The sequence below is a fragment of the Chrysochloris asiatica genome, unplaced genomic scaffold, assembly GCF_000296735.1.
Source record: "Chrysochloris asiatica unplaced genomic scaffold, ChrAsi1.0 scaffold00043, whole genome shotgun sequence".
In the NCBI taxonomy this organism is placed as follows: Eukaryota; Metazoa; Chordata; class Mammalia; order Afrosoricida; family Chrysochloridae; genus Chrysochloris; species Chrysochloris asiatica.
In genome coordinates this window covers 18,314,840-18,330,135 of record NW_006408561.1, presented here as the reverse complement: position 1 = coordinate 18,330,135, position 15,296 = coordinate 18,314,840, and the positions used below count along the sequence as shown (strand labels likewise).

Below are 15,296 nucleotides of genomic sequence, written 5' to 3'. Positions count from 1 at the left end.
ATCCTATCACAGACAGTGTTGTACCTCATGACTGATCTGGCTATGTTCTTTTTGACAATGAATGCAACACCATTCCTCTTCAATTTGTCATTTCCAGCATAGTAAACCCCATCAGATTCAAAATGGCAGTACCAATCCATTTCAGCTCACTAATGCCCAAGTTATCGATGTTTATGCACTTATAGACTGAAAAAAATACCAGAAGAATTATTAATACTCCCTCTAAATAATAGGTAAATGGCTACAATCTAGTTGGTTTTGCCTCATAGTAACTCGCTGTAACAGACTAGAACTGCCCAATTGGGTTTCCTAGGTTGTAAATTTTATGGGGGCAGTTCACCATGTCTTTCTCCTGAAGAGTCACTGGGTAGGTTTGAATTGCCAACCTTTCAGATTAACCTTTGTTCCACCTGGACTCCTTCCTGCTCCCTCTAGCCCTGCTAAAATGAGTCCCTTATATTCCATTCCCATTAGATTCCCCATCTCTGAACACTTCTAATGGGAAAACACCCAGCATGTGGTCTGCATTTGCCACTGATGTGTGCATACCCCCACCCCCTTCTATTCTCTATTGATTTCTTCCAGCTACAAGGTTACACTTCTGGAATTAATTTGCCTCTCCTTCTCCACTCATTTGATGAGTAACTAAGGAATGCAAAATCACTGATAACAGCATAACCCACTGGTACTGTCATCAAGTCAATTCCACATGATAGTAACTCTACAAGGCAGAGTAGAACTGCTCCTTAGTGTTTCCAAGACTGTAAATCTTTACATCAACAGATAACCTCATCTTTCTCTCACTGGAGCAGCTGGTAGGTTTGAACCAATAACCTTCAGATTATCAGTTTGATGCTTACTTAACCCACTGTACCACAGGGATCCTTGATGAATTGTTTTTATTGTTAGATGTCATTGTGTCAGTTCTGATTCATAATGACCCTATGCATAACAGCATGAAACACTTCCTGATCCTGCACCAACCTTACAATTGTTTCTACACTTCAGCCCATTCCTGTTGCCTCTGTGTTAATCCATCTCATTAGAGGTCTTCCTCTTCTTTGTTGACTATCCATTTTATCAAGCATGATGTCCTTCTCCAGGGACTGGTCTCTCCTGATGGTATTTCTGAAGTATGAGAGTCAAAGTCTGGCTTTCCTGGCTTCTAAGGAGCATCTTGCTGTACATCTTCCAACACCGACTGGTTTGTTCTTCTGACCCTCCATGGTACTTTTAATATTCTTCTCCAATGCCATAATTCAAATGCATCAATTCTTCTATGGTTCTCCTTACTCATTGTCCAAGTTTCACATGCATATGAGGCTATTGAAAATACCATGGCTTGGGTCAGGTGTACCTTAGTTCTCAAACAATCCACATTTGATTTCTTGACTGCTGCTTCCATGAGTGTTGATAGTAGATCCAAGCAAAATAAAGTCTTTTGCAACTTTAGTATTTTCAGCATTTAACATGATGGTATTTATTGGTCCAGTGGTGAGGAGTTTTCCTTGACAATAGCATAATTAGAAAGGCAAGTCTGGGGTAAGAATTTTTCATAGATATTACCAAATTAAATGAAAATTAACTAGAAATTCATTTAGAGCAGTTGTTCTCAACATTAATAGAGTCAAGTCAAGTTTTTATAATATTTTATAATGTTTCTTTCACTACTCTGAAATGAAAATCAAAGGTAATGTAACCTTCCTAAAAACCACTCCCCCCAAAAAATATTTTTTAAGCCCTAGTATGAACGATAAGTAAAAGGAAGGGAATTTTTAATAAAAGCAGTATTTATTTCAATGTGTGAATGCTGGAGGGCACTAGGAAACAGAATGCAGTCATCAGATGCGTGCAACCAACTGTAGAACCACCACAAATGTAACTGCTCCAGTGCACTGTAACACAGGGGTGCTTCTTGGTGCCTCAAAGACCATGACCAATGTTGATGATGATGATGATGCGGCTTTCCAAAATGATGAATAACTCTTGGTCAGTTCCAAACAGGACAAAGTAAAATAATCCCTCAATTTGAAGCAGTAATTGAAGTCCAAGGAAATTCAGTGTATTTAAAGTCATGCTGGGATAAGAAGAAACTAAAAGCTGTGTGTTTTTATGTAAAGCGTAGACACAATTAGATTCAGACATTTTACACAATGTCCACTGGGGTTTTCATTATGTCATAGTGGACACAAGACAGTGCTTCATTTTGTGAGACATCCCCACACATTTCAGGATGCCTATCAAACCAGGTTCCTGCCCATTTAATACCACAAGTACCTATAATCACAATGAGGACCACAGACATCTCCATAGATTTCCAAAATTCCCTCTAGAAGGTTGCACTGCCGCCTCTGTTGAAAACTATTGGTTTATGCTATTTTTATAGAAATCAAATTTCCCATTGATTCAGATGATTAAGAGGTATGAAATTTTAAAAAGATGCACTAGAAAGGACCTCGATGCTTATCTAGCTGACTTCATTTCATCCATGCAAGGGTAAGGAACTTGCCTGTGTACATTCAGCTAGTTGATACTGTAGGACAAAAAACCAATGTTACTCATTCCGTGGTTTTTATTTCGTATTGAAATTACCTGAATGAGACCCTGAGTGTGCCTTTCTCACACACCAGATACTTGAAAATAGTTGGATTAATGACTACATGCTCCAGTTTTTTCCAGAACATTTGAACCATAAACACTCAGTCCCGTTCACCGAGTACCAGGCTGGTTACTCTCTAGTGCCTGCTGAAAACCTGGGCTCCTACAAACAAACAAATCAGGAGATTATACCTAGACCAAAAGATCAGCAGTAAGAATGTGTCCCAAAGATTGTCTTATATGGTTAATAGCTGATGGATTATCCCACTGTTCTCCCAAACTACAGTCATCAGGATCCAAGCAGAACCTTGGGAAATGAATAAAAGATTCCAAGTGGTCTTTACACCATGCACAACACAGGGCCTCTTTGTCTGACTCAAGACAACAAGGGGCTAATCCCTTCACAAGACCCAATGAAGACATGGCTATTTGCTGATCACCCTTAGAAAATGGGCTTCAGTGGTGAATTGTTTAATTTTATTTATTTATTTTTGTAATTGGGTATTTTTACATTTAATTTGACAGATTTAATATTATGGAAAGAAAATTTGATTGTATAAGCAAACTCCATAATACTGGCTTTTAAATTAAATTTGCAATCAAATTGATGTCTGTTTCAAAAACATTGCATGGATAATTTCTGTTTATAAGCCTTGTGCCTTATCAGGGGGCAAAGAAAGGTAGAGAGGAGAGGGCATAGCACATAGAAATTATTAAAGTGAAACTGTGGAGAAATTAGTTAGATATGAGAAAAATTGGTTGCCTCCTAATCCCTCCCTCAGTGTGGCTCCATAGGATAAGCACCCGACCTCAAGGTAAGTTTGAACCATAAAATTGGTGGTTCTGTTCCTCAGAAACCCTATACAGAGTCACTATGAGTCAGAACCAGCTCAACAGCACTTAACATCAACAACAACAATCCTTTCCTCACTTAGTACTAAGAGAGCAACCTAATCTTTATATGCAAACTCAACTCTCAAGTTCCCTGAACAGACAGAAAGTGCTCCAAACACCCAAGGAAATATCAGATCCTCAGTCTCAATATTTAAATACTTCATACTTAGCTCACAAAAGAGCTCTCCAGGCCTTCCTTCAGAGACCATCTCCTCTTAATTAGAAACTCATTTCTAACCATTTAAACATCAAGTGTTGGAAACAGCAATTTGGAAAAAGAGGTGTTCAGACTGCTCAAGGTAACACCAGGACAGCAGAAAGAATTAACGTTTGGCAGCTGATACCAAGAAAGAAGATGGAAGTCTATTTTACCAAGTAGGAATGAAGAACAGACATAGAAATTCAAAAAGAAAAATAGCAACCTGAGCCATTTAGTATAGAGACAAATGTCTTCAGTAGCTCCTGAGAACATTGCCATAGACAGAACAGTATGGTAAATGATGTAAAGAAACGTTTTAATTATGCTGAATATATTTTGCAGCAGCAAAATCCAATATAACAGATAATGTAAGGGATATTAGTCTCATTTTTTTTTCCCCTACAAATATGGAAGCTGAATATAAAGGAGTAGAAAAGGCTGCCCAAGTTTACACGGCCAGTTAGAGGTAGAGTTGAGACAAAGAACTCAGTTTCTTTTCATACAGACAGCCTAGCTCCCAGCAACTGATGGGAAGGAAAAGATCTAAATCACATTTAATCATTTACTGTATCATTACTTTGACATCTGTATTTTTAGCTTCCTTGCACTGATTTCACCTCCTCACAAAACGAAAAGAAACCTGCTCTCTTTATTCACAAAAGAGTGAACTATTGTTCCCTGATTTGTGAAGACAGAACCTCAGGGTAGATACTTAACAAAATGGGAACTGAAGGTAGAGTTGGCTTTGCGTTCCCTCTTACATTCCCTTTCCCCCATTCCTGGTATTTCCTCCAAACTGTCCTCTATCTATCTTCCCACTGGTCTCCCAACTCACCGATCCTACATCCACAGTCCCTAGCACGATAAGAGGAAGCTCTCCCAACTCCCAAAAGGTTGAATTCTAGTTTATTTCTAAGTTGATCTCTAATTATGCCAGTGTTTTTAAAATATAAATAAGCACAAGCATTATCTGAGGAGATTGTTAAAATGAGATTTCTGGTCCTCACCCCCTGAGATGTTGGTATAATGGAAGATTCTGGTGGAAATGGGCTCTTAAACCCACTTTGAAAAACACATGGCTTCTCAGAGATTCCTGAGATGATAGAGACAGCGATGATGACATGGAGTGATGAAGCGACTGGGGACTTTGGACCCAGAGAGGGAAAGGAACTGTGAGCCGAAAACTGGGGGGAGGAGGGGAAAGTGTAAGGAGCGGGTTTCTGGGATATACCCTTTGGGTGGTTGATGATGCATGGAGGGGATTGGAACCATGAATGTAAAACTAAAGTTCTCCCATGTAAACTATCATATAATTCACAATAAAACATTAAAAAAAAAAAAAAATGGCTTCTGCTTAAACTCTCTGGCCTTCTCTATTCGCAGTTCCCTGCCTGCTCCCCTTACCCAGATACTTCATACTGCCTCTCATCACCATGCCTTTACCTCATGTTCCACCTCCTTTGTCTGATTAATTCCTCATCTATCTTTATTCCCAGCTGATGTATGAATCTTTCAACTCTGCTCTCATAGTTCCTATACATTTAGAGTGTCGAGCTTATATGTGTTGATTTTCTGACGTATCTCCTCTTGACTACAGGGGGTATTGTCTCATTTGTCTCTTATTCCCAGCATTTAACTACCAGCCCAGTACATAGTAAGCACTCTAAAAGTGTTCGCTAACTTATCTTTTGCATATGTTACATTATCTTTTGCTAAACTTTGTTGTTAATAACTCGTAATTTACTTGTATTTGCATTCTTTCACCACCTAGGTATAATACAGCATTTTCAGGATCGCTCGAAAAATATCACTTTCAAATGAGGAAGATAAACTTCTGTAATCTGTAAACACTAAAGGAAAGAAAAGCCATTACATACTGTACTGAGGTCATATTGTTGTTGTTAAGTGCCGTCGAGACGACCCTGTATAGGGTTTCCAAGGAGCAACTAGTGAGCTTGAACCATCAACCTTGCAGTTCAAATGACTTTACAGTCTGACACATTAGCCCACAGCGCCACACCAGAATTCTTAGACCCAAATTCACTGAGGGCATTTGGCACCTAAAGAACAATAAATAAGACAGTCATACACATCAAGTGAAAATGTTCCTAAATAAGAAATATCAGTTTCTAACTGTTCAACAGAATTAGTTCTGAATGTCTTCTCAGGCATTCAGGCTATATAAGCTTTTTCAAAAGTGAGATTTGGATGATGTTAGAATTGACTTTGAATCACCTCACATATATAAAGCTTTGTGGATTTTCTCTAAAATCCCAGGGACTCCCAGTATTCTCAACCCAAGATTATTAGCAGTTAAGAGGTAAATTTATCTCCGAAATTCCCTCATCTGTGTGTTTGTCCCATGCAGGTGTCTGCTATGCAGAGTTTGGAGTACGAGTCCCCAAGACAACAGGATCAGCCTACACCTACAGCTATGTCACTGTGGGGGAGTTTGTGGCATTTTTCATTGGCTGGAATCTGATCCTGGAGTACCTGATTGGCACTGCAGCCGGCGCCAGCGCACTGAGCAGCATGTTTGATTCTCTGGCAAACCACACCATCAGCCACTGGATGGTGGACACTGTGGGAACCCTCAACGGCCTAGGTGAGATTGTCTTATTCTCTTACCCCTACCTTGGAAACGTACAGAGCCAAATAAATGGGATCACCCCTGCAAAACACAATTTGGAAAATTATATCTAGAGTCTTGAAATGTCTTTTGTATTTAAAAAATAAAATAAAACAATTTTTCCTGTGTCCTAAGGAATTAATTCTAATTTCTGTAAATGCTTTATACAAAAAGATGCTCATCACAGTTTTATTTATAATAACAAAAAAAAATTTAACAGCCTAAATGTTCTACAGTGGAGCAAATAATTAATTATAGAGACATAATATGTAGCTAGAGCCCTCGTGGCATAGTGGGTAAGTGCTTGGCAGCCAGCCTAAAAGTCAGTGGTTGGAACCCACAAGCTGATCCTGGGAGAAAAATCTAACAATCTGCTTCAATAAAGATTTGGAGCAGTTCTATTCCATCCTACAGGGTCACTATGAGTTGGGTTTGGTTTTGAGTTGTGTTGTTGTTGTTAAGTGCCATTGAGTCAGTTCTGACTCAGAGCAACCCTGTGTAGGGTTTCTGAGGAACACCTGGTGCGCTTGAATGTGGTTCAGACTGATGTTGCATTCCAGTGCATTAGCCCGCACCCTACATGGGTTAATTAGTAAGGCTATTGTAAAAACATTAGAAACTTATTTTATGTTATCCCATGTGAAAAGGGATACAAATTACACATGCATCATACTGTTGTTGTTGTTAAGTACTGTTGAGACAGTTCCAACCCATAGTGACCCTGTATAGGATTTCCAAGGAGCAACTAGTTAGCTTGAATTGCTGACATTGCAGTTCAAACTGACTTTGCAGTCCAGCACATTAACCCCTAGCGCTACACCAGGACTCAGCATCATGTTAATTGTTGTTGTTGTTGTTGTTAAAAGCCATCGAGTCAGTTCCTAGTAATAGTGACCTTGTACAGGGCTGCTAAGGAGCAGCTGATGGGTTTGAAATGTCCACCTTGTGGTTCACAATCCAGTGCTGGCCTTACAGTGCCACACCAGGATATGGTGGTGGTGGTGGTTGTGTGCCATGGATTCCGACTCACCGCAACCCTGTATAGGGTTTTTGAGGCTATAGATCTTTACGAGAGCAGAAAGCCTCATATTTCGCCCATGGAACAGCTGGTATTTTTTTTGAAATGCTGAACTTGAGGTTGTTATTAGGTGTCATCAAGTCGGTTCTGACTCAAAGAGACCCTATGCACAACAAAATGAAACACCACCTGGTCCTGCACCATTCTCACAATTGGTGTTTTCTTTGATCCAATTGTTGTTGCCACTGTGTCAATCCATTTTGTTGAGGGTCTTCCTCTTTTTCACTGACCTTCCATGTTTCCAAATGTGATGTCCTTCTTCAGGGACTAGTCCGTCCTAACAATGTGACCAAAGTATAAAAGACTAAGTCTCACCATCCTCAATTCTAAGGAGGCTGCATTTCTTCCAAGACAGATTTGTTGGTTCTTCTGGCAGTCCATATTGTGGTGCTGTGGGCTAATGCGTCAGACTGCAAAGTCATTTGAACTGCAAGGTCAGTGGTTCAGGCTCACCAGCTGCTCCTTGGAAACCCTATACAGGGTCACTGTGGGTCAGAATCTACTCGATGGCACTTCACAACAACAACCATCATTTAAATACACTCATTCTTCTCCAGTCTTCCTTATGTGCAAAGTTCCCATGTGTATGAAGCAATTGAAAATACCATGGCTTGAGTCAGGCCTGCCTTAGTCCTCAAAGTGATATCTTTTCTCTTTCACACTGTAAAGAGGGCTTTCACAGCAGATCTGCCTAATGCAATGCATCGTTTGATTTCTTGGATGCTGCTTCCAAGTGCAATGATTGTGGAACCAAGAAAAATGAAGACTTTCACAACTTCAATCTTTTCTCCATTTATCATGGTTTTATTTATTGGTCCAATGGTGCAAATTTTCATTTTCTTTATATTGAGGTGCAATCCATATTGAAGGCTGCAGTCTTCAATCTTCATTAGTAATCATTTTAAGCCCCCTTTGCTGTGTCATCTGTATGTATAGCGATGGTTGTTAATGAGTCTTCCTCCTGTCCTGATGCCACATTCTTCTTCATGTAAACAATCTTCTAAGATTATTTGCTCAGCATACAGATTGAATAAGTATGGTGAAAGGATACAACCTTGACACACACATTTCCTGATTTTAAACTATTCAGTATACCCTTGTTTTGTTCAAATGACTGCCTCTTTATCTATGTACAGATTCCTAATGAGCACAATGAGGTTTTCTGGAATGTCTGTTTTTCTCAATGTCATCCATAGTTTGTTATGATCCACACAGCCAAATGCATTTGCATAGTCAGTAAACCACAATAAAGCACCATTCTTCTCATTTTAAGTTGTGTCCCATCAACAAATGAAGGCCTTGAAAACTTTGTTTCTTCTATGTCATTAAGGTCAACTCCACTTTGAGAAGGCAGTCCTTTCTGGTATTCTCTGCCTTCAGCCAAGACTCATCTGACAACAGCAAGGAGATCCCTAGTTCCTCTTCTGAATTCAGCTTGAATTTCTGGCAGTTCCCTGTCAATATACTGCTGCAATTGTTTTTTACTTACGTTCAGCAAAATTTTACTTGCATATGATATTAATGATATTGTTCAATGATTTACGCATTTTGTTGGGTCACCTTTCTTTAGAATGGGCACAATCATGGATGGATCTCTTGCAATTGATTAACAAGGTAACAGTCTTCCAAATTTCTTGGCATATATGAGTGAATACCTCCAACATTGCTTCAGTTTGTTGAAACATTTCAATTTGTATTCCATCCATTTCTGGAGATTTGTTTTTTACCAATTCCTTCAGTGCATCTTAGACATCTTCCTTCAATACCATCCATTATTGATTATATGCTACCTCCTGAAATGGTTGAATGTTGACCAATTCTTTTTTTGGTACAGTGATTCTGTGTATTCCTTCAATCTTCTTTTGATGCTTCCTATGTCATTCAGTATTTTGTCCAGAGAATCCTTCAAAATTGAAATCTGAAGCTTAAATTATTTCTCATTTCTTTCAGTTTGATAATGCTAAGCATGTTCTTTCCTTCTGGTTTTCTAACTCAAGATATTTGCACATTTCATTACAATACTTAACTTTGTCTTCTTGAGCTGTCCTTTGAAATTTGGTGGTCAGCTGTTTTACTTCATCGTTTCTTTCAGTCACTTTAGCTTCTCCGTATTCAAGAGCAAGTTTCAGTCTCTTCTGATATCCATTTTAATTTTCCCTTTCTTTCCTGTCTTTTAAATGACTTATTGCTTTCTTCATGTATGATGTTCTTGATGTCATCCCACAATTCTTCTGGTAGCCAGTTGTTACTGTCTAACGTATTAAACTATTCTTGAGATGGTCTGTAAATTCCAGTGAGATATTACTGAAGGTCATATTTTGGCTCTCATAGTCTTGTTTTAATTTTCTTCAGCTTCAACCTGAACTTGCCTATGAGCAATTCCACAGTCTGTTCCACAGTCGGCCCCTGACCAAAGTCATCTGGCTGATGACTGTGAGCTTCGCCATCATCTCTTCTCACAGATACAGTCAATTTGATTCCTGTGTAGTCCATCTGAAGAGGTCCACGTGCATATGTTGTTGAAAAGTGGTGTTTTCAATGAATAAGTCATTGGTCTTACAAAATCCTATCATGCAATCTCCAGCATCACTTCTATCACCAAGACCAAATTTTCCAACTACTAATCCTTCCTCTTCGTTTCCAACTTTTGCATTTCAATCACCAGTAATTATCAATGCATCTAATTGCATATGTAGACCTACGAAGTTGGTAGAATTCTTCAATTTCATCATCACTGACTTTAGCGGTTTGTGCATAAATTTAAATAATAGTGGTATTAACTTGTCTTCCTTGGAGGCATATGGATATTATTCTATCACAGATCTTATTATAATTCAAGATAGATCTTGAGGTGCTATTTTGGATGATGAATACAGCATCATTCTTTTTGAATTTTTCATTCCCAGCATAGTAAGCTATTATTGTCTAATTTTAAATGACCAATACCAGTCGATTTCAGCTCATTAATGACTAGGATATTGGTTTTTATGCATTCCATTTTATTTTTGATGACTTCTAATTTTCCTAAATTCATACTTCATGCATTCCATGTTCTGATTATTAGTGAATGTTTGCAACTGTTTCTTCTCATTTTGAGTCATGCCCCATCAACCAATGAAGGTCCCGAAAGCTTTGCTCCATCCATGTCATTAAAGTCAACTCTACTTTGAGAAGGTAGCCCTTCCCCAGTCAAATTTAAGCACCTTCCAACCTGAGGGGCTACATCAGTGTTTTGCTGCTGTTCACAAGGCTTCCACAGACTAGCCATTCAAAAGTGCTCTGCCTCTCCTTCTTCCTAATCTATCTTAGTTTTTAAAATATACTGAAACCTGTCCATCATAGCTGACCTTGTTGGTATTTTAAATACCAGTGGCACAGTTTCCAGCATCACAGCCACATACAAGACCACAGTATGACAAACTGACAGACAAGTGGTGTCAAAATAAAACTAAAACAGAAACATTTTTAAACTATAAGGAATTTTTCCAGTAGTTTCATCAGATTTTGTAAATTCTCCTGAAATGTATTCATGAAAATATATTGATTTTTTAACTAAGAAACATATTTTTAAGAGGCACAAAATAGATGCCAATTTAGCAGAGGTCCACCCGCTGCCCTCAAGTCTTTTCTGTCTTATAACAACCTACAGGACAAATTAGACCTACTCCTTAGGGTTTCTGAGGCTGTAAATCTTTACAGGAGCAGAGCGTCTCATCTTTCTCCCATGAATTGGCTGGTGGATTTGAACCACTGACCTTACAGTTAGCAAGCCAATACTTAACCCACTGTGCCACCAGGACTTCTGTAGTAGGGATTTATTGTTGTAAAGTGCTGTCACTTCCAACCCTTATTGACCCTGTATAGAGTTTCCTAAGAAGCAGCTGGTGGATTTTTAATGCTGACCTTGTAGTTAGCAGTCCAGTGCTTATCATACAGTGCCACACCAGGACACCTCGCACACCACACCAGGGAACAGGAATGTGTAATACAATGAAATGAATGCTAAGCAATCAGAAGCTAGTGTAGCAAACACCATGAGATTTGAGGTTCCTCCCATAACTTACCATCCACTTTCTATTCTGTCTGACTTTATCCTTTCACATCTGTAGGAAGCTAAACAATAGTTTAGGGCCCTTTGGAATCTTCTAAGGACTCACTCTATAACTGTGTGCAAGTCACTGAACGTCAGTGTTCCTCTCTCAAAGGATCTGACACTGAGCACCCAGGTACCATGCTGTGGTTGTTAAGTGCCAAGCTGAGTCAGTTCCAACTCATAGTGACCCTGTATAGGATTTCTGAGGATGTATATCTTTGTGGTAACAGAAAGCATCATCTTTCTGCTGTAGAATGGCTGGTGGGCTCGAACCACTGACCTCATACCTCTCAGTCCAGTGCTTATCCTACAGAGCCACCATGATCCCTCAGGTACATGATGAGATTAAAAATATGAAGACTACATTTGTATGTTATTGTTGTTGCTAAGTGCCATCGAGTCAATTCTGAGTCATAGCTACCCTGTATAGGGTTTCCAAGGAGCAGCTGGTGGGTTTGAACTACTGACATTGTGGTTTGCAGTCCAGTGCTGATCCAACAGTACCGCACCAAGAGGCCTGATGTATGAAAATTTTAAGTGTGAAAGGGTCCCCTAAAATCAGGTAGTCCAACCCTTTCTTTTCCAGAAAAGGTCCAGAGAAATGAGATTGCATAGCTGGTTACTGGCCAAAAGACTCTTCAGACTTAGGACCCTGGTGGCTGTGGTAGTGCCTTTTCTACTCTCTAGAGGGCAGGAGTCCACTGACCAATAAACGAGACCAGCAAAAAACAGGGAGATGAGTGTTTATTGGACATTTTCTCTCTACAGTCACATATAAATGGGGAGAGGGACCCTCTTATAGTTTTCAAAAACAAACTTCTTAAAATTTCTAAGAAAGACTGTCGGAATGCAAAGAAAATTTCATTGACTATAAAAGCTTGGTGTAACACTGTAGACTAAGCACTGGACTGTTCACCACAAGGTCAGTGGTTCAAATCCACCAGCTGCTTCTTGGAAACCCTATCCAAGGTTGCTATGAGTCAGAACCAATTCAATGGCACTTAACGACAACAACAACACAAGATTAAAAATAATGAAGATAAAAGGGCTTTTAAATAACGTGCCAGACTTAGCTTTCCATCACAAATGACTCCCAATAATCTGTCCCATTCTTCCTTAGTTGTTGTCGTTAAGTGCCGTCGAGTCGGTTCCAACCCATTGGGACCCTGTACAGGGTTTCCGAGGCTATAAATCTTTACGGGAGCAAAAAGCCTCATCTTTCTCCCACGGAGCAACTGGTAGTTTTGAACTGCTGACCTTGTGGTTCGCAACCCAATTCGTAACCACTACGGTACTAGAGCTCCTTTATGATTATAATTGTCACTTCTGCTTTTGGTTCAGGATATCAGTTCATCTGCATATATCTCAAAACATACAAATCGACACTTGTATCTGCTTATGGACTACAACACAGGCTTGCAGGAACCCATGAGCATGTACTTGCTTCTCCCTGCTCCATGACTGACTGACTACTCTTCTCAGAGTGGATTATGGTGTTTTTCATTGGTGGAGGCAGGGGAGGTCGTTCTTGGCCCTCTTTTCCCATCAGGGAAATACTAACTCATATCATTTCCCTCTAGGGAAAGGTGAGGAATCCTACCCAGACCTTCTGGCTCTGGTGATCGCCGTCATCATGACCATCATCGTTGCTCTGGGGGTAAAGAATTCTGTAGGCTTCAACAATGTCCTCAACGTGCTGAACCTGGCAGTGTGGGTGTTCATCATGATCGCTGGCCTCTTCTTCATCAATGGGAAATACTGGGCAGAGGGCCAGTTCCTGCCCCACGGCTGGTCAGGGGTGAGTGCCTTCCAGAAGCCTGGTATACAAAGGCATATGTAAGGTATGCCAGGTATGGCAAGTGCCCTAAGTGCCACATGCAAGGGGGCACCACTGAGCACTTTCTATTGGCCAATGTCCTTCTTCATGCCCGGTAGACATCCAGAGGTGTAGAGGGGTGGGTAGGGAAGATATGATAAAAGTCCAAGGTGGGACACCAGAGGGGTTGCAGAATTGACATTCCAAGGCACCACAAATATAAAAGGCAGCTCAAGAAGATGGAGGAAAGCATGTCTGCCAACTCATCACCATTATCAAAGTCTACTCATCTTGAAAATGGATCACATGGGCAGGGACTCAACTTAGAGATTGCTTTTAGATGCTTGAATTGGAGATGGACAGGTGTACAATTTAGAGATTGCCCCCGGTGCTTGTTACCCTTGCTAGCCGCTGATGGCATACCTGCTGTATGTTCTGCCTTCTGTCCTATGACTAGCCGGAAATATATTTTCAAGACAATGATGCTCTGTTCCAGAACCTTCATGATACCTTCTTCATCACCTTTTAATGCCCATTTCATTGAATGTTCTGGAAAAGTGCTTTTTATATATTTTCTGTTTCGAAAACGGTTGGCAAGAATTTGTTTTATACAAACAATAATCAATTCAGTGTTTTGGCCACTTGCAACAAGCCTAGCATTGTGTTAAGTGCTTTGTATGTGAAAACTCTTTTAATCATGCTGATAACATTGCAAGGGAGATATTTACATTCCAGTTTTACAGATGAAGAGACTGACAGAGAGGTCAAATGACTTGCTATGAAACACAAGGCATCAGTGGCAGAGTCAGGACTCAAAACTCTGACTGCCTGACTCCAAAGCCTATTATACCTGAACAATTCTATTCTACAGACTCTCTTCTCAGTTTTTCAGGAGAGGCAGGCAGCACATAAATGGACAAAACAGTAAAGGTGGCAGGAGAGTGTATGAGTGAGGAATGGTGAGTGTTGACTGGGTATGGAGGTAGGGAAGAAACCAGTTTTGAATCCTATCTCAATGTTTAGGAGCCCTGGAAGTATGGTGGGTTAAACATTAGGTTGCCAACTGAAAGGTCAGTAGTTCAGACCCACCAGCTGCTCCAATAAAGAAAGATGAGGCAGTCTGTCCTTGTTGTTGTTGTTAAGTGCCATTGAGTTGGTACCAATTCATAGCAACCCTGTACACAAAAAAACACTGCCCAGTCCTGAGCCAACCTCACAATTGTTGCTACACCTGAGCCCATTGCTGCTGCCACTGTGCCAATCCATCTCATTGGGGGTCTTCCTCTTTTTCTCCAACCCTCCATTTTAATAAACATGATATCCTTCTCCAGGGACTGGTCCCTCCTAACAGTATGTCCTTACAGCTCTGAAAACCCTATGGAGCAGTTGCACCCTGTGCTATAAGGTCACTATGAGTCAGAATTGACTTAAGAACAGCAAGTTTAGATTTGGTGTTTTGTATCCTGATGTTTGACCCAACATGGAGAGTCCTGCCAGGGTCTGAGAGCAGCTGGGTGGACAGAGTGTTGTTGTTATTGTTAAGGGCCGTCGTGTCGGTTCTGACCCATAGTGACCTTGTATAGGATTTCCAAGGAACAGCTGGTGAGCTTGAACTGCCGGAACCACTGATCTTACAGTTCAAACCACTTTGCAGTCTGGCACATTAACCCACAGGGCCACACCAGTACTCCGGGTGGACAGAGTAGAGTGCTTGATATAAATACCATTCAAGGGATGTGATCCATGGCAGAGAAGTCTACCTGGTGGGATCAGGGGGTTGACAAGACAGCAGGCTGGACCAAAGAGATATGTTCAGCTCTCCTAGCAGTGTAGGTTTTATGCTAAAGAAAAACAGGAAAACCAGGGTGGCAAATTATTTACACTGAAAACTGATCCTGAATTGCACCTGGTTTATTTTTGGCTTTGCTTTTTCCTCTAGTATAACTGAAAATGTTTGTGTTATAGGTTTATTGTTAGAACTCACTAGCC

At 40.3% G+C, this 15,296-nt stretch overlaps 1 protein-coding gene across 1 annotated transcript in view; it reads left to right on the top strand.

The window, feature by feature from the left end:
• SLC7A14 (solute carrier family 7, member 14) overlaps nucleotides 1-15,296 on the top strand; it is an 87,179-nt gene that overhangs the window by 31,886 nt on the left and 39,997 nt on the right. Inside the window, exons 2-3 of the mRNA XM_006861829.1 lie at nucleotides 6,060-6,296; nucleotides 13,072-13,289. Of these exons, the coding sequence (XP_006861891.1) occupies nucleotides 6,060-6,296; nucleotides 13,072-13,289 (455 nt within the window). The remainder of the gene's footprint in view (nucleotides 1-6,059; nucleotides 6,297-13,071; nucleotides 13,290-15,296) is intronic.